The 24,119-nt window shown below is 39.6% G+C and overlaps 1 protein-coding gene across 2 annotated transcripts in view; it reads right to left on the reverse strand.

Moving 5' to 3' along the window:
* The window catches only part of Zdhhc15 (zinc finger DHHC-type palmitoyltransferase 15), a 105,133-nt gene extending 81,684 nt beyond the window's left edge, over positions 1 to 23,449 (reverse strand). For both annotated transcript variants that reach the window (XM_042668688.1, XM_042668687.1), the window contains exon 1: positions 23,260 to 23,449. In XM_042668688.1, the coding sequence (XP_042524622.1) occupies positions 23,260 to 23,395 (136 nt within the window). In that variant the 5' untranslated portion in view covers positions 23,396 to 23,449. The remainder of the gene's footprint in view (positions 1 to 23,259) is intronic.
* Positions 23,450 to 24,119: the final 670 nt, after the last annotated feature.

The raw sequence follows: 24,119 nt of genomic DNA on the forward strand, positions 1-24,119 counted from the left end.
AGAAACTTTAGTGACTGGTTTATCTCTATCCTTTCACAAAAGGAAGAAAATAACTGCAGTTATCAGATGATTTGCTAACCAGACATAGAGCAATTATAGTTGGGAGCAGATTCTACATTCCTCAGATTTTTCCACATACTGTGTCTACTTGCCTCAATTATTTCTTGCTAGATTTTCATATATCACTTCTATTTAAAATGCTATTTGTTCAAAATGAAGTCTACCCCTCTTTACTCACCACCATGACCATCTGTGTGCACTTGTACTAAATGCTAAGGTAAACAGGTCATATGACACAGACTTCAATGCTAAGAAGCTGACAAATTAAAGACTTTTCTACATAATGATAACAAATAAGGGTTAGGGAAATGGGAGAAATTCAAAACAGAATGAGACAATTGTTCTAGGTGCTACTTCTTCATTGTCATACCATTCCCCTTTATATACAGGTCTAGTAACTTTTAAAAAACAATTCTCATTTCTGGGGACAGAGGTGGAAGGGGATTTTGGAAAATAGTAGAGGGGTGAATTTAATCAGTATATTATATACATCTATGGAAATATCACAATTAAACCCTTTTGTACAATTAATTTATGCTAATAAACATTATCTCTTAAATAATCATTTGAGTGGTCTGTTAAACTATTAAATTTTGCCTGTGCTAAAATATGACTAAATGATTTTTTTTCTAACACAACAGACTGGAGACTAATAACAAGTTCCTTTTTCCCAATTAAAGAATCTTGGTTAAGAATATATGAAAGAGGTGCATACTGTGACAATGGGTATGGAACTGTGAACAAGAAGCCTTGATGGGTCAACCTGAGACTTCATGATTTTGCACACGCCTGGCTGCACTGATTCCACTAGACCTTGAATTGAGCTAATTACATCTCTTTAAAATGGAGTGGGAGAAAATAGAGTTTCTTAGAGACCAATAGACTATCTCTTCTTCTACCTCAGGCTGAACATTTCTAACTGATAACACAAAAACATAAAAGATGTACAGATTAATGGGGGGACTATATAATGTTTGATATGTGTAAGCATATAATATTTAAATCAGGTTGAATGCATTCATATTGTCTCTTCAGACAATACTTCTTATGTATTCATCCTAAACACTTGCTTTGAAATGTCTGACTTTCCATATGCTTGGCCACTTGCTCCAGCACTTTGGGTGAGGAAAGATCACCTTGTACTTGCAGATACTGGAATGAGACAACGTGAATATGGAAGAAAAAGTGAGAACTAATATGTTCTCTATATAGGAGGTGAAGGGACAGTTATCTTTTTTTTTTTTTCATTTTTTTTTGCCAGTCCTGGGGTTTGAACTCAGGGCCTAAGTGCTGTCCCTGAGCCTCTCTGTGTTCAAGATAGTGCCCTACCACTTGAGCCACAGCACCACTTCTGGTTTTTTGAGTAGTTTGTTGGAGATAAATCTCATGGGAACTTTTCTCCTACGGTGGGTTTTGAACCATGATTCTCAGATCTCAGACTCCTCAGTAGCTAGGATTACAGGTGTGAGCTAATGGTGCCCAGCTAGGGACAGCTATCTTTAATTAAATTCAACACCTTCAAGAATGACATTGATTTATATAATCCAAGAGCAGTGGGGAGACTAGAATGAATGTGTATAAGTTGTAGGATAACATATTTTAGCACTGAATAAGAAAAAAATATGCAGTCTAACACCTATAATCATAGCTACCTAGGAGGCTAAGAATAGATGGATTGTAGTTTGAGGTAGGCCTGGACACAGACGTTCATAAGGCCACATGTGAACACATAGCTGGGCACAGTGTTGCACATTTATCATTCTGAGTAAGCTATGTGGGAGGCTGATATCAGGAAGATCACAGTTCCAGGCAAGCCAGAAGAAAAACCATCTTTGAGACTCCATCTCAATAGAAGTAAGATGGTTGTAGTGGCATGTTCCTGTCATCTCAGTTATAATAAGCAAGCTAAAATAGGTGGATTGTGGTCCAGGTGTACTCCTGGGCAGGAAGTTAGAACTTATCTCAAAAATAACTAGAAAAATAGAAAAAAAATGAAGAGAAGGAGATGGAGGAAGAGGAAAATAACAACTACCATCACGAAAGAAGGAGCAACATTGTCCAAAAGAAATGTACTCATTACCTGACTTATGAAACTGTAACCTATCTGTACATCATCTTTATAATAATAAAAAAATTAAAACTCATATACATCAGAAATATAAGGTGGAAATATAATGGTATTCAAGGAATACGTGTAATTATCCTACCTAAATATTTTTTTTAATGACCATTAGCGTTTGGAAGGCAGGAGTTTCCCATTACAAAACACTTGGAAATGTTGTTAGATGCCATTCTGACATTAGTCTGGCAGTGGACTTGACGTTTAAAATCTTTCACCCCTGAAATTCAGCAAGATGTCAATAAGTCAAACATTTTCTTGTAAAATTTCCCACTTGAAGTTACATATTTCTGAGATGGAAAAGAACTCTATTCTAAATAATGGAAGTTATCTCAGTAGTTCTGCTTTTCCTCTCGTATTTCTAATATTGCTTTTTGCACTGTTAAAGGAAGAAGCAAAACTACTCAGTCATATTTAAAATGAAAATGTTAGGAGTCATACTAAATTTTTATGAAGTAAATTGCTTCCCAGAAATCTCTTGGGTAAGAGTACATTTAGTCAATTCTATGGGTAACTTGTCATGCATGATTATAGGATAATGTGGTTATACAGGTAATTATAGCTGTTGTTTCTTCGAAGTTTAGTTCACTGCTGGAGTTAAATGACTAGAGTTATCATCAAATAGCTTTTTGTATGGGCTTTTCTCTGTTTTCCAATTATTGGTTTTCTTTTGCAATGTGATATAGAGAAAAGTTTGGCCAGGTGGAGGACATGCAGTGGCTTTTCATCATAGAACTAACACTAAAACTTGAGCATATCTCATGATTTCCTTTAAGTAGATGCATAATGCAGGATTACAGAAGGGTATGAGAAAGATAAGCCTAACTTGGGGCTTAATGGGTTGGTCAAAAAATAGCATAGGAAGGACATGGGAGGAAGTAGAACTGTGGCTAAAGTGGTAGAAGGCCAACCTTGAGCAAAAGAAGTCAAGCAAGAGTATGAGACCCTAAGTTCCAACCTCAGTAACAGCACAATAAAAACAAAGAACATGAAGAAACTCCATGGAAATTCTGTCAAATAGACTCATAATATGACCCAAAATTTAAATTTTGTAAGAGAAGCAGTCTAAAAAGCTTAAAAAATAGTGAAATTAATTCCAATACTATATTTTATTTAACACAACAGATATAATTTTTTTCATTTCAACTTGGCACATCCAGAAAATAGATGACATGGTTTTGGTTTAGTGTTGTTTTGGTATGAAGTAGAAGGAATGTAATTTCATCCTGCCTGAACATTTCAATTCAAATGCCACAGCTGAAGCACTTCATAGACAGACACCTGAGGCTCATCAGAGCAGTTCAAAAGGACCCATAGCGAGGCACCTCACATCTGTAATCCTAGCTACTCAAGAAGCTGAGATCTCAGGATTGCCCTTCTAAGCTACACCAATCAGGATCATCCCTATGACTCTTTTTATTTTTTTTTAATTTAATTTTATTTTATTTGAGAACATACTGTACAGAGGGGTTACAATTACATGGGCAGGATAATGCATACATTTCTTACCAAGCATTGCAGCCTCCTCCTTTGTTTACCCTTCACCTCCCTTCCCAGCCTCCCCCCTCCCCCCCCACCCAATCATACCCCCCCTCCCCCCCCCAACACCGACATTGTAAAGCTGGTTTTGACATGACATTTTGTACTTCTCATTGTTGCAACAGGTCCACCTGAATCCTTAAACGACTTGTTTGTCCCCATCTCCTCCACATGTTATACTGACATCAAATATAGTGAAAGCGGGGGTTACACTGTGGGGGAGGGACATACAAAGCAACAAAGAAATAATCTTATAAATGCGTTAGAAACACATGCATGAAAGAAACAAAAACATTAAAATACATATTTGAGGGTTCGTTTTCCTAACATCACATTATCTGACTTTTTCCGCTTGACTCATACCTATACTAGATATTGCAAATAAGGGAAACCATGGGACCTATGTTTCTTTGGGCCTGGCTTACTTCACTTAATATAATTTTTTCCAAGCCTTTCCATTTCCTAACAAGGACAAGGGTCTCATATCTAAAATATACTTGGAACTCAAAAAATTAAACCACCCAACAACAAATCCTCAAAGAAACAACTGCCCAATAAGTAAGTGGGCGAAAGACTTAAAGAGAAGCTTCTCTGAAGAAGAAAGAAGGATGGCCAATAGACACATGAAGAAATGTTCAACATCCCTAGCCATAAAAGAAATGCAAATCAAAACAACATTGAGATATCACCTCATTCCAGTTAGAATAGCAAAAATCAAGAACTCTAACAACAACAGATGCTGGAGGGGGTGTGGACAGAAAGGAACCTTACTTCATTGTTGGTGGGAATGTAAACTTGTTCAACCACTTTGGAAAGCAGTATGGAGGCTCCTCAAAAGACTCCACATAGAGCTCCCCAATGACCCAGCAATCCCACTTTTGGGCATTTACCCAAATGATCACAAACAAGGCCACACTAAAGCTACCAGCACAACTATGTTTATTGCAGCATTATTTACCATAGCTAAGATATGGAACCAACCCAGATGCCCCTCAGTAGATGAATGGATCAAGAAGATGTGGTATATATACACAATGGAATTCTATGCCTCCATCAGAAAGAATGACATCCCTATGACTCTTATCTCCAATTAATCAGCATAACAGCCAGAAATGGAGCCCTAGTAGTAGAGCCATAGCCTTGAGCAAAAATGCTCAGGGACAGTGTCCAAGCCGAGTTCACGCCATAGGCCCCACGTGTGCTTGCACTTGCGTGTACACACGCACGCACACACACACACACACACACACACACACACACACACACACACACACACATACAAAATGGACCTATGAAAAGAGAACCTGAAGTTGGAAAGCATTTGGAATTCACTGAGGTAAAGAGTCTCTACTTCCAACATGAAATTTTCTTTGAACTGATGACACACTTAAAGAGGGAGTGTACTAGAGCATAGAATATACTTTGGTATTCATTTATATTCTAGCTCTGTCACTTGCTCTACGACCAGGAAGACTTAAACATTTCGTGCCTCAGTTTCTTCATCTATAATGATAATCAGGTTGTTATAAGGATTAAATGATAAAGTAAGTATAAAGTACTTTGGCGCTTGGCAAACAATCAGTAGTTAATTACTGTTAGCTACTCATTATCATTTTTCTAACAAAAGTGAATTGATAATGTGAGATTTGGTTTACAGTAAGTTCACAATAAATAAGTGTGATTTAAAAAAAATTATAGACACTCAGTTGTACGATAGTTTTAATTTATGCATTGTCAAAATGAATACCTTTCATTTCCACTTTTTCTTTGAGATGTTTCTTAGATACCAGGTCAGGAGAAGAATAGAATTTGAAATAGGAAATTGAGATACATTTCTGTTTTTCTGCTTGTAGAAAGCAAGCTAATCATGTCAGGCTTCAATTATCCCTGTAGAAAAGTTAATCATGCTCATGGACTTTTGAGGCAATTATTCATAAGCCTGTAGGATTTTAATAATTATATAGGACAACTGGTAAAAATGCAATTCCAAGGCCTCCTTCACACAAACGTCTAGGTGGAGGAGTAGAAATGTATATTTAAAAGTTTCAGCACATGATCTTAATTATCAGCTAGTTTTAGGACTACTGAAGTTATTTTACCACTTTGATTTCTCTTGCTAATTAGGTATGATACATGGCAGTGGGTTTTGGTTTCATTTTGTTTTGATGTGGGTTTGGGGACTTGAACTCAGAGCCTGTAGCTAGCCCTAAGCATTTTTGTTCAAGCTAGAGCTCCACCACTTGAGCTACAGCTCCACTTTTAGCTTTTCGGGGGGGGGGGGGGGGGGTACTTAATTGAAGATAAGAATCTCAAGGGCTTTCCTGCTCAAGCTGGCTTTGAACAGCAATCCTCAGATCTCAGCTTCTTGACTAGCTAGGATTATAGGTGTGAACCCCAGGTGCCTAGCTGTGTGTTTTAATAGTATAATTCATATAAACTTAAATGGAAAGCCTGTATTGCTGTAGAAACTTTGTTTCTAGAAAATGGTCTAGCTTTCATCTTAGCACTTTTCATTTCTCTTGACTCTCTTTGAAGAGACTATCTTTTTGGTGGTATTGAGGTTTGGAAATCAGAACTTTATATTGGCTAAGCAAGCCTTTTTCCTTTATTTTTTCAGATTGATTCCAGTGTTTTTCTTCCAAGGGCCAAACTTAGACCATGATCCTACTACCTCCCAGGTGGGTACCACCATGCCCAGCCCAGAATTTCTATTTTGTGAGTTCAATTAGCTCCTAAACAGTTTTTTATTATCTTTAAGTACTTGTACAAGGGAGTTGCCATTTAGCAAAGTAGTTTATGAATACACTAGCTCTCACTTGTCCATCAACTGGTTTATTTATTTTTTGGTTGGTCGTGGGGCTTGAACTCTGGGCTAGCACTCTACCAATTGAGCCACAGCACCACTTCCAGTATTCTAGTGATTTATTGGAGATAAGAGTCTCACAGACTGGGCTGGCTTTGAACCGTGATCCTCAGACCTCAGCCTCCTAAGTAGCTAGGATTACAGGTGTGAGCTACAGGCGCCTGGCCCTGGTTTATTTTTTTATCTCAAAATGAATATTGTCACCAAAAACGAAGACAATGAAGGCAATTCCAGAGTTTTATCTTGTCCCAAAAGCAACTTTTGCATAATTTTGGAATTTAGTAAAATACCTAAAACAGTCAGAGGGAAGAGTTGCTGCTGCTTTGTAGTAAGAGAATGCTATGAACTTTTAAATGGGCTGTGTACCCTTGTCTATAGCCCAGATCACCAGAGGCTCACATTCCTGGTGCAGGTTTCTAATGCTAGAGGGAGTGATTGGGATCTTATTCTCAGAGATCTGTAGTTGTAAATCTCCATTGTCTTGTGATTCCCTTAAAGCCATTATAAAGTCTGCTCTGTGTTTTGTCTACACAGTACATTCGCCATGTTGAGCCAGCTCCTGAGTGGCTTTTCCCAGAAGCAAGTAAAGGCACAGGTAATGAGTGCAGCAGCCTTGGTAAGGGACATCATCTATCAATAGATGTCTGACCACAAAATCTGGCAAAGAAGAGATTGACAAGGGGTATGAGTGTAGAAATAAGGGCATTTAACTGCTACTAAGGCAAGTGACAGAAAGGACTGAGAAGACACTAAGCTTTCATCTCTATGTAGACTAAAGGTAATGTACAACAGGAAATGAACATTCTAAACTAGCCAAAGCAGAAAAGTGACTCTATTGCAAAATAACTAGTAAATAGTCAGGCTCAAGTGGTAGAGCACCAGCCATAAGCCAAGCTAGTGCCAGGCCCTAAGTTCAACCCCTGTTATTAGAATATATGTGTGTATATGTATATATATATATATATATACACACACACATATGTGTATATGTGTATGTATATACATATCTCTCTTTCTCTCTCTCTCTCTCTCTCTCTCTCTCTCTCTCTCTCTCTCTCTATATATATATATATATATATATATATGTATGTATGTTTTTAAAAAGCTAGGGACAGTACCCAGACCCTGAGTTCAAGCACCAGGACCCCCATACACGCAAAAAATACCACTAAAGAAGCAAATAACTCACAACAGGCAACAACTAACCTCAGAGAAAAAGAAGAATCTGGTTTCTTAGAATTACCACTTTAACATACAAAATGTCATTTTCAAAAAAAGTATAAAGCACGTGAAGAGATAAATATGTATGGCTTATTAACAAGAAAAAGGAAATCACTGAAAACTGTCCATAAGAAAGCTCAGGCATGGACTTATTTGGTAAAAATCTTAAGTCAACTTTCTCAAATACAGTTGAAGAGCTAAAGAAAACCATGGAGAAAGAACTAAAGGAAACCAGGATGGTGCCTTAGCAAATTCAAAACATAAATGAAAATATAGAAATAGAAATTCTAGAGCTGAAAAGACCACTGAAATAAAAAATTGATCAGAGAAGTTCAACTGTAGACTTCAAAAACAAGAAGAAAGTCAGTGATCACAAAAATATGTCCATTGAATTGCTCAGTACTAGGAGCAGAATAAGAATGTAATGAAGAAAAATAATCAGAGCTTATGAAACCTGTAGGACGCTATCACATACATGTATGTGTGAAACACACACACACACACACACACACACACACACACACACACACACACACAGGCCTCCAGAGGCAGAAGAATGAAAAAATAGAGTAGAAAGAATATTTAAAGAAATTAGATTATTTAAAGAAATTATGATAGCTGGATATTTCCCAAATTGACAGTAAAGAAAAGGAAAAAAATTCAAGAAGTATAAGAAACTCCACATGGGAGACTGAATATCTAAAATGATAGTCAAATCAGTTTTAAATGAACAACAGGCTAAAGAATAAATCACATGAAAGTATGTAGAGGCAAATGAAAGCACCTAGAGACAAATGAAAACAAAAACACAATATACCAATTCCTATGGGATATAGCAAAAGCATGATATTTATGGCTGTAAATGTCTGCGTTAATAAAAGAGCAAAAATCTCAAATTGAGGCTCTAACTACACCCCAAGAAACTAAAACAGAATAACAAACTATACTCAAACTTAAGAAAGGAAGCATAAAGTTGTAATGGAGAACAATGAAATAGTAAAAACAAAATACAAACAATTAATGAACCTAAAAGTTGGAAGAATTTGAAGAGATCAACAAAATTTACACACTTTTAACTAGACTGTACAAGAAAAAAGAGATGGATGACTTAAAACAAATGAAGGTTGACAACCTACAAAAATAGAATGGATTGTAATAGAATTTTAAACCTAGACATGAGATTATACACCTGTAATCTCAGCACTTGGGAGGTAGGAACAGGAGAACTATGAGTTCCAGTTCAAACTTGACTATATAGCAATATTCTGTCACAAACAAAATATAGAATTCTAGCAACAATTTTTTGGGGGGGTCCGGTCATGGGGCCTGAACTCTGGGCCTGGGCACTGTCCCTCAGCTCTTCAGCTCAAGGCTAGCACTCTACCACTTGAGCCACAGCGCCACTTCCAGCTTTTTTCTTTTTGCTTATGTGGTGCTGTGGAATCGAACCCAGGGCCTTATGCATGCAAGGCAAGCGCTCTACCACTGAGCCACCTTCCCAGCCCAGTCTAGCAACAATTTTATACCAGCAAATTAGAAAACCTAGATGGAATAAACATCCTTAGAAATAAACAAACTATGGGCTAGGAAGGTGGCTCAGTGGTAGAGTGCTTGCCTTGCATGAATGAGGCCCTGGGTTGGATTCCTCAGCACCATGTAAGCAGGAAAAGCTGGAAGTGGTGCTGTGGCTTAAGTGGTAGAGGGCTAGCCTTGAGCTGAAGAGCTGAGGGACAGTGCCCAGGCCCAGAGTTCAGGCCCCAGGACAGACCAAGAAAAAAAAAAAAAAGAAATAAACTATCCAAACTGACTCAAGAATGTTGCCAAGAGATAGAAGGAGGGACTTAGAAAGTTACCAGTTGATGGGCATGAAATTTAAACAAGAATAAACTATGCTGGTCTGCTGTAAACATTGCATCTATGATCAAGGTCAACAATAACGTATTGTATATTTCACACTTGCTAAGAGGGTAAGTCTATGTAAAGCTTTGAGTTTTCTCTTTTTTCCACAAAAATATGAAAGGGTCGTTAATAACAACTGTGAAAAAAATTATATCCTAGCAATTGGATAATCTTGAAGAAATGGTTCTGTTTCAAGGTATACCAACACAGAAATAAGAAGAAACAAAAAAAATCTGAATAAAGAAATAACAAAGAAAATGTGTAATCAAAATTTTTGGGATGCTGAGATCTAAGGATTGTGGTTCAAAGGCAGCCCTGGCAGGAAAGTCTATGAGACTCGTACCTCCAATTAACCACTAGAAAACCAGAAGCGGTGCTATGGCTCAAAGTAGAGCACTAGCCTTGAGTGAAAAAGCTCAAGGACAGTGCCCAGGCTCTGAGTTCAAGGCCCACAACCAAAAAAGAAACAAAATCCCAGTACTACATAGCTTTGAATGAATAAATCTACTATAACATTAAAAAAATGAATATCAATTCTCAGACTGCTGGAACACATTGAAGAGAAGGTAACACTAATTCTAAGAGGCCAGTATCATCTGATAACCCAAGCTAGATAAAAACACACAAAGAGAACTATGTACAAATATCTCTTATAAACATAGATATAAAATCATAGATGTAAAATTCCTTAAGCAAATATTAGGAAACAATTCCATGATATAGGAACAGTGGGATTTTTTTCAAAGCAACAGACTATATAGAATTTATATAATGTATAGAATTTATTTATGTAAGGATGTTCAACATACAAAAAGATGCCAGTGGCTCACACCTGCAATCCTAGCTTCTTAGAGGCTATGCTTTGAGGATCACAGTTCAAAGCCAGTCTGGGTGGAAAGTCTGTGAGATTCTTACTTCCAATTAATCACCAAAAATCTGGAAGTGAAGCTGTGGCTCTAGTGGTAGAATGCCAGCTTAGAGACAAAAAAACAATCTAAGGGACAGTTCCCTGACCCTGAGTTCAAGCACTAATATTCACACACACACACACACACACACACACACACACACACACACACACACACACACACACACACCAATTATGTAATACATTGTATAGAAAGTAGAACAAAACCTTACATGGTCATCTCAAGTAAAGCATGTAACAATATTCTGTATACATTAATGAAAAATGATCAAGATATTACTAATAGAAGGAAACTTTGTCAGCTTAATAAAAGGCATTTATAGAAGATTCACAACTGACAGCATGCTCAATAGTGGAAGATCTTAAAAATTTCTCCCTAAGGTCGATCAAGAGCCAGGCTAGGATCCCTGCTTTCATCATTTCTATTTTTAAAAATTGTACCAGAAGTTGGAGCCAGTGCAATTTTGGCAAGAAAAATAAATAAAAGGCATCCAAATTGGAAAGAAGGAAATTTATATTTACTGGCAGATAGCATAATCCTAAATATCCATAACTGCAATAACCTTTAGAACTAATTAACATATTCAGCAAAATTGTAGTACATAAGATCAGGACTCCAAATCAGTTCCATTGCTATTCTCCAGGAATGAACAATTAGAAGAGAAAATGAAGAAAACACTACCATTTACAATAAATTTAAGAGGGAATAAATTTAAGAAGGCTGAAGACCGAATCCAAGGTATATCCTACAAAATTAAGAGTGAGGGAAGGGATAGGTAGAGGAAGGATGGATGAAATAAACTGCTTTGTTAAACGGCAACTCCTTTTGTACAACTGCTTAAAGATAATAAAAAAAACAGCAATTAGGAAACACTGAAAAGTAACTGATAACCTAAGTAAATGGAAAGAAAAATGCCACTTTCATGTGGAATGGAAGACTTGAGATTAAGACTGCAATTCTCCAACGCAACACACAGGTTGAATGTCATTCTTAAAAAAAAAAAAACACCTCATTTATTATATTTGTATAAATGGACAAACTAAACCTAAAATTCAAATGAAATTAAAAGTGATTCTGAATAGCCAAAAGAATCCTAACTTTTTTAGTGGCACAAGGGTTTGAATTCAGGGCCATGTGTTCTACCCCATGCTCTAGCTCCCAAAACAATTTTTTATAGCTCCAGATAGTCTTCTTCTATGATTTTTGTCCTTGTGGAATTTCATACAAGTATGCAATGTATCCCTATCTATCCCCCTTCCCTTTCTTAAAACAAATCCAACAGGTTTTATTGTTCTAGTTTCACACATGCAAATAAACTACTTAGGCATCTGCATCCTCATTCACCCTCTGACAGCCCAAATGCCTCCTGCTGGTACCTCCTTCCACAATAGAGCCTGCCTTCAAAAATATTAAAAGAAAAAGAAATTTGGGAGATGTAGGGTTTTTTTTTCTTTTAAAAAATGGTTTATTGGGCTGGGAAGGTGGCTCAGTGGCAGAGTGCTTGCCTTGCATGCATGAGACCCTGGGTTCGATTCCTCAGCACTACATAAGCAGAAAAAGCCAGAAGTGGCGCTGTGGCTCAAGTGGTAGAGTGCTAGCCTTGAGCTGAAGAGCTGAGGGACAGTGCCCAGGCCCAGAGTTCAGGCCCCACGACCAGCAAAAAAAAAAAAAAAGGTTTATTGTTATTATAATGGTGATGTATAGAGGGGTTACAGTTACATGATTAAGTAAAGAGTTCATTTCTTTTTGGACATGTCACCCCTTCCCTTGCACTCTCTCAATTTTTACCTCCCATCCCCACCCACAAATTGTAGTTCATATTCAACATAGTGTCCAGTGAGTACCATTGCTGTATTTGTTCATCCTTTGTCCCTCCATTTCTGTGCCTCCGTTATACTCCTAAAGATATATAAATGAACAAATAGAAAAAAAAGAAAAAAAGAAAAAAAAACCTTTTTCCAATTCCTAGAGTTCATTTTTATAAATATTTCATATGAACATATGCACATGGGCTTTGTGCTTGTTCCTCTCCTCAGTGCAGACTTTTTGTGCTGATACTGGGACTTAAATTCGGGGCCTGGATTTTTGGTTCACAGCTGATACTCTGAGACCAGTTAAACCACAAATCCAGTTGATTTTTCGGTTAATTGAAAATAAGAGACTCTGGGCTAGCTTCAAACCAAGATGCTAATATCTCAACCTAAGCAGTTATAACTACAGGTGTGAGCTACCAGTGCCCCGTTTTATACACTTTTAAAAAACTTGATAAAGGCACAGCAGTATAAACACAGAAGGACAAAGTAGATCAGAATTATAAGTCCATAAGTATGTCTGTATACATATATACATATATATATATATATATATTCAGTTGTTTTATGAGGATTGTGTCAAGACCAATAAACAGGAGAAAGAATCGTGTCTACCGTACATGCAGGAATGATCAGTCAGTTGAGCTGCCTGCAAGAAGGAATGAAGCTTCTCTCCTTCCTGCCTTACACTACATAAAATAGTTACCTCAGAATAGACCCAAGACCTGAATGTAAAACCTAAAACTGTAACTCTTACAAAAAAACACAGGGTAGGACAGGGATGTAGCTCAATGGCAAAGCTCTTCCTAGCAAGTGCAACATCCTGAGTTCAATCCCCAGTACCAAAAAAAAAAAAAAGGACAAGACAAGAAAGAAAAAGTTAAAAAAAATAGGGTAAATTTTTCCTCTTTAATTTTGGCAATGGATTCATAGACATACCACCAAAAGCAGAAGCAAAAGAAAAAAATGAAATAAATTGAATTTTATCAATATTAAAAACAGTGCATTAAATGATGCTAGCAAGGAAGTGAAAGGACAAGTCATAAAACATGGCTGAATTATTTTTCTGATAAAGGTTGAGTATTCAAGCTGAATGCTGGTGGCTCCTGCCTATAGTCCTAGCTACTCAGGAGGCTGAGATAGGAAGATTGTGGTTCAAAGTCAGCCCAGGAAGAAAAGTCCCAAAGACTTTTATCTCCAATTAACAAGCAAAAAGCTGGAAGGGGAGGTATGGCTCAAGTGGTAGAGTACTCCTTTGAGCACAAAATGGTCAGGGACAGAGCCTATGCCCTTAGTTCAAGCCCTGGGACCAACCCCTCCTCCAATATATACACAAAGGTTGAGTATTTTAAAAATTACAATTAAACAATAAAGATTGCCAGTCCAGCTAAAAATCTCAAATTTTTAAAAAAATGAACAATAGATTGAATAGATATTTTCCTAAAAAAAAAAAGTGGCCAAGAACTTTCATAAAAGGCAGCTACTCAATAACTGTACTCACTAAAATGGCTTTTAACAAACAGAAAATGGTGGAGTAGGTGGGGCAGTGAAGCTGTGGAGCCCTCCTCCCTGCATTGCAGGTGAGAATATAAAATGCTGCAGCCACTTTGCAAAATAATGTAAGGGTTCCTCAAATAGTTGATCATAAATGACCATATATCCCAATGATTTCCACTCTTCTTTCTTCCTTTCATATACTCAAGAACTAACAGATATTCAAACAAATACTTGTACACAAATATTCAAAGCAGCACTATTGAAAATAAATAGGGCAAACAGCCCAAAAGTCCACCAACAGATAGATAAATGGATGGACAATTTTATATATATATATATATATATATATATATTTATATATAGAGAGAGAGATAATATTATTCAGTCATAAAATATTATTGTCATAAAGCTAAATCCTTATATATCATCCTGCACCAGAATCAACTCCAAATGGATCAAAGAACCTTGAAGCAAAAGCAGACATCCTGAAAACATTGCAGGAAGGAATAGGAGAAACGTTAGGGCTCCTTGGCACAGGACAAAATTTTCTTAATAAAGAACCAGAAACACAACAAATCAAAGAAAGGTTGGACAAATGGGATTGCATGAAACTGCAGAGTTTCTGCATGGCAAATGACATAGCTAACAAGATCAATACAAAGCCCACAGATTGGGAGAAGATCTTCACTACCCATACAAAGGACAAGGGTCTCATATCTAAAATATACTCAGAACTCAAAAAATTAAATCCCCAACAACAGATCCTCAAAGAAACAACCACCCAATTAATAAGTGGGCTAAAGACTTAAAGAGAGGGCTGGGAAGGTGGCTCAATGGTAGAGCGCTTGCCTTGCATGCCTGAGGCCCTGGGTTCAATTCCTCAGCACCACATAAGCAAAAAGAAAAAAGCCGGAAGTGGCACTGTGGCTCAAGTGGTAGAGTGCTAGCCTTGAGCTGAAGAGCTGAGGGACAGTGCCCAGGCCCAGAGTTCAGGCCCCACGACCGGACCCAAAAAAAAAAAAGACTTAAAGAGAGATCTCTCTGAAGAGGAAGTAAGAATGGCCAATACACACATGAAGAAATGCTGAACTTCTCTGGCCATAAAAGAAATGCAAATCAATAAGATTATCTCTTTGTTGCTTTGTATGTCTCTCCCCCACAGTATAACCCCTGCTTTCACTATATTTGATGTCAGTATAACTTGTGGAGGAGATGGGGAAAAACCAGTTGTTTAAGGATACAGGTGGACCTGTTGCAACAATGAGAAGTACAAGTTGTCATGTCCAAAACGAGCTTTACAACGTTGGTGGGGGGGGGGGGGGGGAAGGAGAAGGATTGGGATTAGGGGGGGAGGGGGGAGGCTGGGAAGGGATGTGAAGGGTAAACAAAGGAGGAGGCTGCAATGCTTGGTAAGAAATGTACGCATTATCCTGCCCATGTAACTGTAACTCCTCTGTACAGTAAGTTCACAAATAAAATTAAATTAAAAAAAAAAAAAAGAAATGCAAATCAAAACACCATTGAGATTCCACCTCACCCCAGCTAGAATGGCTATAATCAAGAAATCCAATAACAACAGGTGCTGGAGGGGATGTGGCCAGAAGGGAACCCTACTTGCATTGTTGGTGGGAGTGTAAACTTGTTCAACCACTTTGTAAAGCAGTATGGAGATTCCTCAAAAGACTCCACATAGAGCTCCCCTATGACCCAGCAATTCCACTTTTGGGCAGTTACCCAAACGATCACAAACAAGACCATACTACAGCTACTAGCACAACTATGTTTATCGCAGCATTATTCATCATAGCTAAAATACAGAAGCAACCCAAATGTCCCTCAGTAGATGAATGGATCAAGAAAATGTGATATATATATATATATATGTATATGTGTATATATATATATATATATATATATATATATATGCACAATGGAATTCTATGCCTCCATCAAAAAGAATGACACTGCCCCATTTGCTAGGAAATGGAAAGACCTGGAGAAAATTATATAAATGAAGTAAGCCGGGCCCAAAGAAACATAGGTCCCTTATTTGCAATATCTAGTGTATGTCTAGGACAAGCTGAAAAGCTCAAAAGCTATGTACATGTGACCATATAAGATGATGTTAAGCGAAATGAACTCCAAGATAGGGACACAAGTGGTTTTTTCTTTCTTGCTATTTTTAATGTTTTTATAAAGTACTATGTGATTTTTTGTTTCTTTTGTATGTTCTTCCCCCATGGTATAAACTCTGTTTTCACTGTATGATTCCGGTGCCCTGCATCTTGTATATACATTTTTCTATTTGGGGGAGGGGAAGGGAAATAACAAAATGCTGAAAATAAGGATACAGGTTGACCCATTGTAACAATGAGATGTACAAGACACTACGTTGAAAACAAACTTTACATCTTGGGAGGGGGCAGAGAGGGAGGAGTTGGGGAGGTGGGAGGGAAGGGATGGTAGAGGAAAAACAAAGGAGAGGGGAACAATGCTTGATAGGAAATATACTCATTACCTTACTCATGTAACTGTAACCCCTTTGTACAGTATCTTTACAATAAAAATATGTATTTAAAAAGAATATTATTCAGTCATAATAGTAATGAATTACTGTCAAACGCTACCATAGAGATCTAACCTAACAACATTGTGCGATAGGGACACAAGTGGTTTTTTTCTTCCTTGCTATTGCTTCTAACATATTTATAAGGTACCATGTGATTTTTTTTTGTTGCTTTGTATGTCCTTTCCCCATGGTATAACCCCTGTTGGTATAATTTGGGGAGGGGAAGGGAAAAAACAAAATATTTAAATAGGGATACAGATTGACCCATTGCAACAATGAGATGTACAAGACGCTATGTCGAAAAATGAACTTTACAATTTAGTCTGGGGGTGGGGGTGTAGTTGTGGAGGTGGGAGGGACAGGATGGTAGGGGAAAAACAAAGGAGGAGGTAACAATGCTGGATAAAAAAAATGTACTCATTCATTACCTTGCTCATGTAACTGTAACCCCTCTGTACAGTATTTTCACAATAAAAAAAAACATTAAAAAAAAGAAATATAGAAAACCAGGCATGGTGATAGCACACCTGTAATTTCAGCACTTGTAGGCTGAGGTAGGATCATGGGTTTGAATCCAGCCTGAACTATACAGCAAGCCCTTCTCTTAAAGAAAAATGCAGACCCAAAAAACATATGGCAAATATATAGAGATAGAATTTAGATTAATGATTGACAGAGGTTGGGGGCAGAGGGCACATTGAGGAATTGTTTAATGCCTATGTGGTATCCTTTTATTCTCAGCAGTTTGAGTTTAAACCCATAGTTTTGCACTTGCTGGGCAGGTACTCTACAACACTTGAGAAACATATCTAGCCTTTTCGGTTTTGGTTATTTTGAAAATAGGGTATTGTTTTTTGCCTCCGCAGGTCTAGACTGTGATCCTCCTATTTACACTTCTTTCTATGGCCAGTATGCTAGGGGTATACCATTCATCCAGCTATTTATGCTTAGATTGGGTCTTGTGATTATGTTTTTTGGCCTGGGATAGCCTGCAACCAAGATACTCCCCTTCTCAACTTCCCATATGGCTGAGATGATAAGCATGTCCTACCATGCCCAGTGATTGAGATGGGGTCTTGCTAACATTTTGCCTAGCTGCCCTCAAATTGCAGTCTTCTGTATTTCCAAAATTACTGAAATAGATGGGATTATTACTGGTGTAAACCACTGGTGCCCCATTTGAGGTATGCTTTTGAGATGACAAAACTATATAGATATGAGAGCTGCACAACACTGTGAATTGTACTAAAGAGCACAGAACTGAATACCTTAACACTGCTATTTTAATGTCATGTAAATTTTACCCTAATAAAATGGATACTGTCACTTTCTTCCTTCTCTAAAAGCTTAAGCTTCTTATTTCCTGAGTCAAGCAGAATCCCTTATATTGTTATTAACAAACTACACTTCATGTTTTTGAGGCATGACATTGAACCTCACAATGACAATGTTTGGCATGGGGATAAGTACTAAGGAAGTATTTGCAGTAGGAATAAACAACCATATTATAGGCATTGTGACACAGGCCTTTAATCCTAGCACTTGGGAGGCTAAGGCAGGATTATGAGTTCAAAGCCAGCCTGAGCCACATAAAAGGGTGAGGAGCAACTAAGATTGAGAGAGATTTAGTACTTTGCCTCAGGTCTCTTGGCTAATAAAAGGCAGAATTCAAATTCTGAATATTATTGTCTAGAAATATCACCTTTGATTTCCGTTCTAATCTTATATTAAAGAACAGGAGGTCAAGTTTTATTCCTAGAAACAAATTCCTTTTGTTTTGTTTTGTTTTGTTTGGGGTCAGGGAGCTTGAACTAGGAGCCTGGGCACTGTCCTTGAGCCCTTTTGCTCAAGGCTAGTGCTCTATCACTTTGAGTTACAGTGCCACTTCCAGTTTTATGTTAATTGTAGATAAAAGTCTTAGGGACTTGCCTGGGCTGGCTTTGACCCGCAGTCCTCAGATCTCAGCCTCCTGCGTAGCTAGGATTACAGGTGTGAGCCACTAGCATATGGCTGTTCTTTAATATTACTTTTTAAGTTGTATTGAGTCACTAATCTGTTAGTTTGGTTGCATTGGAGAAAGCATAGCCTTTTAACCAGGCAGCCTTGATTTCAATTCCCTACTCTTTACTAAACATGTGACTTTAAGAAAATTTGCTCTAACTTTTCTGAAATCCATGCTACTGATTTGAGAATTAGCTATAAAAGGAAGGTGACAAGAAAGTATGTTGAAGCCAGAATTGGAAGCCAAGGCTGCCCTATTCTATATTACCTTAGATGAATTCTCACTATGTTGCCCAAGCTGGTCTTAAAACTCCTGGGCTTTAAAGATCCTCCCACCTCAGCCTCCCAAGTGCTTGGACTAAAAGTGTTTGACACCATATGGCATTTACCTTGATTTTTTAAATAATGCTAACTTACACAAATGTTAAGAAAATGCTATAAACCAAAGAAAATAAATAGAATTCCAGGTTGTAGCTAGCCTGTGAGTCACAAGTTGACCTCTGTGAGACAAGATGTTAAGACAGTGTTGAGATTAAAAGCATGGACTTTAAACTGGGTGTAGGGGCACACACTTGTAATCTCAGATACTCTGGAGGCAAAGATTAGGAGGATCACAGTTTGAGGCTAGTCTCTAGGTATAGGGAGTTCACAAGACCCCAGCTCAATCAACAAGCTGAGCATAGTGGCTTCTGTCAGTATTTCCAGATACATTAGAGTCACAGGTTGAAGGGTCACAGTCTGGGGTTGTTTGTAAGCTAAACACAAAACCCTATCCAAAAAATAACTGAAGCTGGGGCTGGGAAGGTGGCTCAGTGGTAGAGTCCTTGCATTGCATGCATGAGGCCCTGGGTTTGATTCCTCAGCACCACATAAGCAAAAAGAAAAAAGCCAGAAGTGGCGCTGTGGCTCAAGTGGTAGAGCACTAGCCTTGAGCTGAAGAGCTGAGGGACAGCGCCCAGGCCTAGAGTTCAGGCCCCACTACCGGACCCAAAAAAAAATAAAAATAAAAATAACTGAAGCTAAAAGAAAGTTTGGGTGTGGCTCAACTGGTAGAGTGCCTGCCTAGCAAGCTCAGGGCCTTAAGTTAAAAAAAAAAACCAGTATGAACAAAAAAATCAAATGGACCATGGATGGTGGAACAAAGCTGCCTACAATTTTAGCCATTTGCTAGTTTCTGACCTTAGGTAAGCTATTTTAGTGTGCCCCTGCCTCAGTTTACTTATCTGTAAACTGAATGTAATGATAGTATGGACTTTATATGGTTAAAAGGATTGCCTCTGCGTGTGTGTGTGTGTGTGTGTGTGTGTGTGTGTGTGTGTGTGTGTGTGTGTGTGGTCACTTAAAACTAGCCAGTGTCATGTAGCAAATGCCATACTGTATGGGAATAAAACACATTGGTTTTATTTTTTAATACTATATGGCTAAGTAAAGACATAAAAAGTTAATTATTTGCACTGATTCTAACTTGGTCTGCACCTTAGTTTGTACATCCACATGATGGGCTGAATAATGGGCTCAATTATAAGGAGTTAGTATATATACAGTACTTCAGACATTTTTCTGGCACAAAGTAAGTTAGAAATTATTATTACTAAATGTTGAAAGATTTCTTGGCAAACCAGTACTGAACAACTCCAAAATATGTTTAACAGTGCTTACTATGTGGCATTGATGCTGGGAGCAACATACATACCATAATAATGGAGCTAAACTTTTGATTTTTTTTCTTTAGCCAATCATTCAATAAAAAAGCCAAAGTGGTAAGGTCTGAGGATAGGAAAACATCCCGTCCCTTCATAGTGTGCTTAATGTACCTCAATACTAGATGGTGCATAAGCACCAGTGGCTTATGCCTATAATCCTAGCTACTCAGAATGCTGACATTTGAAGATTATGGTTTGAAAGCAGCCCATGCAGCAAAGTCTGTGAGACTTTTATCTCCAATTATCCACCAAAACACCAGAAGTGGAGCTGTGGCTCAGATGGTAGAGTGTTAGACTTGAGCAAAAAAGCACAAGGGCAGTGACAAGGCCCTCCGGCTGCATTACTGGCACTGGCCAATGCCTGCACACACACACACACACACACACACACATGTGCAAGCATATGCACCTAATCTTGTATCTATGCAGGCAACTAATGACATTTATTTTTTAATCTATTTCTGCCTTTTCCATAATGTCTCTAAGGAGGTGAGAAAAATTCAAAGGCTGATGTACAGAGTTGTATATCAGAAAAAGAGGGTCATCTCCTGCCTCTCCAGTTCATTCCAATGTACCCAGGGGGAGTGGTGTATTGTTGAAAATGTAAGAGAAAGGGGTAATGAGTGGAGTCAGGTCCTGTGGTTGAGAAGTGCACCCCAACCCTAATGACTCTATAATGTGATAAGTTCTGGTATGAGGAATAAAGGAGTCCATATGGATGGAGGTTTGGAAGGATGTTAAGAATTCTAGTGGAATTGGAGTGGGAACCTCACAATAAGTAGAAAGCATTGAGATGACAAGTTTACTAGTGCTGGCCATGAGATTCTAGTTAAAGAGATGATAGAAAAAATAAAAAGATGGGTGCTGGTGGCTCACATTTATAATCCTAGCTATCCAGGAGGCTGAGATCTGAGGATCGCAGTTCGAAGCCAGCCCCGGGGAGAAAGGACCCCGTGAGATTACCTCCAATTAACCACACAAAAACTGGAAGTAGTGCTATGGCTCAAGTAGTACAACGCTAACCTTGAGCACAAAGAGGTTCAGGGACAAAGCCCAAGCCCTGAGTTCAAGCCTCACAACCGACAAAATAAATAATAAATAAATAAGAAAAAAAAAGAATAATAATGAAGCCTGGCACTGGTGGCTCACACCTGTACTCCTAGCTACTCAGGAGGCTGAGATCTGAGGATTCTGGTTTGAAGCCAAGCCAGGCAGGAAAGTCTGTGAGATTTTCATCTCCAATTAATTACCAAAAAAGCAAGAAATAGAGCAATGGCTGAAGCGGGAAAGTGCTAGTCTTGAGAGAGAAAAACACATGACCAGCAAAATAATAATAAAGAGCAACAGGAAATGAGTTTGGAGAAGAGACAAGGATTCTTCATTGTGAGAAGACAGGAATAACAGGAGAGTTCAGTGAAAAGCAAGTGGGGCTGTGCAGTAGAGGGACAGGATATAATATGAAAACTAGTTTGAGTTTATGAGAACATTAGAAACCATTTGTAATAAGCCTCAACAATTAGAGGAATCCAAGAGGGAAAAACATAAAGGGGCGACTTGTGGAATACTGTGGAAATTGGAGTTGAAAAGCATGAGATATCCTGTAGGAACCATATTACGAATAAGCAGCAGATGGTCATGTGCTGGTGGCTCATGTGTGTAATAGTAGCTACTCTGGAGGCTGAGATCTGAGGATTGCAGTTCGAAGCCAGTCCAGGCAGGAAAGTCCTTGAGACTGTTATTGCCAATTAACAACCAGAAAACTGGAAGTGGAACTTGCCTCAAGTGATAGAGCACCAGCCCTGAGCAAAAATGCTCAGGAACAGTATCCAAGCCTTGATTTCCAGCCCCAGCACTTGTGCGCGTGCGCACATGCGCACACAAAACAGGGAATGGGACAGGGAAGAACCAGGAGGAACAAGAAAGGAGTCATTAGGAGGGGCTGCAAATATTGGAAACTCTAGCAGGAGAGGATAGGGCTTCCCCCACTTTGAAAAGACAAGGATAAATGCAATCCCAGTTATGAAATAACAATGGCAAACACCAGTGGAAGAGGGTGGCCGGACGTGTGCAGGGGATGGGGAAAGGGTTTCCTAGAAAAGTAATCAAGGAGGAATCATGGTAAGAAAAGTAGTAACCCTTTAGGAGAATGTGGTAGAGACTGTGGGACCCCTTTGGGGAGGGGAAAGAAAACATGCCAGTGCGAGAAGATGGGGGTGGGAGGGAACAGGACCTTCCCAGGACAAAAGCAGGCTCACTAGCTACTAGGAGGTATCAGAAAATAACTCGAGGCCACTAGTTGGAAGGAGCCAAATGCTTCCTAAAGTAGGAAGGCAGGAGGCAGTGATAAAAATTAGGGGTCTAGTGTGAGAGGAGAGGGCTTTATATGGAACCCCATCCCATTAGAGAAGCTGAGAGAACGGGAAAGGGAAGAGAAGGCTTATCACTGTGGGAGAGGGGGAGCCCCTCAGGGGGCTAAAACAGGATATGCAAGTGGGTAGCGATGAAGCACTTGAGCTAGTGTGAATCCCAGAATAGAAGAAAGGAAAACTAGTAAAAGAACCAGGAAATATTTTTGGATTCTTAGTAGGGAATTCCTAGTACCGGTATCCTAGCAGGAGGAAAAATGGTGGGGCTGCTGACTGCGTGCATTGGTAGGGTTCGCAGGGTGAGTGGAGAGTTTAAGGGCACAGAGTATGGTGGTTCCTCCATTCGGGAGAGAAGGGGGTCCCCCAAAAGAGAGAATGCAGCACCAAGTGGTTGCTCTGTAGGAGAAAAGGGGCCCTGGTGAGAAGAGCCAAGAAATCTGGAACCCTTAGGTGGGCGGCGATGGCGACGTGGTGGGACCCTCGTGGGAGGGCGCGGGAGACAAGGTGAAAAGCCAGAGGCTGCAGTGAGAGAGGCAGTTTTTATCGGGAGCAAAAGGAAACCCGCAGTGTCGGGAGGGGGGGGGAGGGAGAGACACCCCAGGGGACACCCGTGTACAGGGTAGGGCAAAATGATTTATGCTGGGCAGAATGTCCCCACCTTAAGTGGCCTGTCCCCACTTACCCAGGCAGAGTTCAAAGACGTACGCATAGTAGGACCAGAGCACGACCAGGACAATCACCAGCACTGGCACCCAGGATAGTACCCGGCGGCAGCACCGCAGCCCCCCAGACAGAGCCATCTTCCAGCCCCGCCGCATCTTGGGCTCGAAGATCGACCGAGCAGGCCTGCTGGCGCCGGCTAGGAGCTGCTGGGGCGGTGGCTGGGAGGCGGGAAGGCGCGCTGTGCGGCGCTCCACTGCCTAGCCTGGCGGGAACCCTCTGGCCCAGCCGAGGCCGATGCCACCTGTGGGGCTGTGCGGCCGAGCGCGCCCTGCAGGCCACAATCGGCGTGAGTCACGGCGTGGAGAGACTGGCCCCGGTGGCAGAAGAGGGTGACCGCTCCCGGCACCTCAGATGGAGTCCAGCCCCTCCCCCTTCCGCCTTAGCCCCTTCCCCCACCCCTCACCTCCCCCACCCCTGACTCGGCGCTCGCTGCGGGGATGGACCTCTGCAAAACTGTAAAAACGGAAGACATGTGAGTCTGCCCATCTGCTTGCTCCTACTGCACTGCGTCCACCTTCTACTCTCCAATTTCATTTCTGTCCCTTCCCCCCACATACACACACACACACACACACACACACACCCAGGAGTGTACTCGTAGGCACAGTGCGAAATATGCGCATATTAACATGTCACAACTTAAAGGTCACCTAGCCCCATCCTTCCAACTGCTGCATGTAAAATATGCTTCACACGTAGTGCCGCAGTCACTCTGCCTAGGGCAGGCTGGACAGGGCACCCCCTCCTTCCCTCCTTCCAGAATTAGATTACGTTTTCAGAAACAACTCAGTGGTATGGGGAAAGACACGAGGGAAACAA

This window comes from Dipodomys spectabilis, unplaced genomic scaffold (assembly GCF_019054845.1).
Source record: "Dipodomys spectabilis isolate Male_0828 unplaced genomic scaffold, ASM1905484v1 ptg000468l, whole genome shotgun sequence".
In the NCBI taxonomy this organism is placed as follows: domain Eukaryota; kingdom Metazoa; phylum Chordata; class Mammalia; order Rodentia; family Heteromyidae; genus Dipodomys; species Dipodomys spectabilis.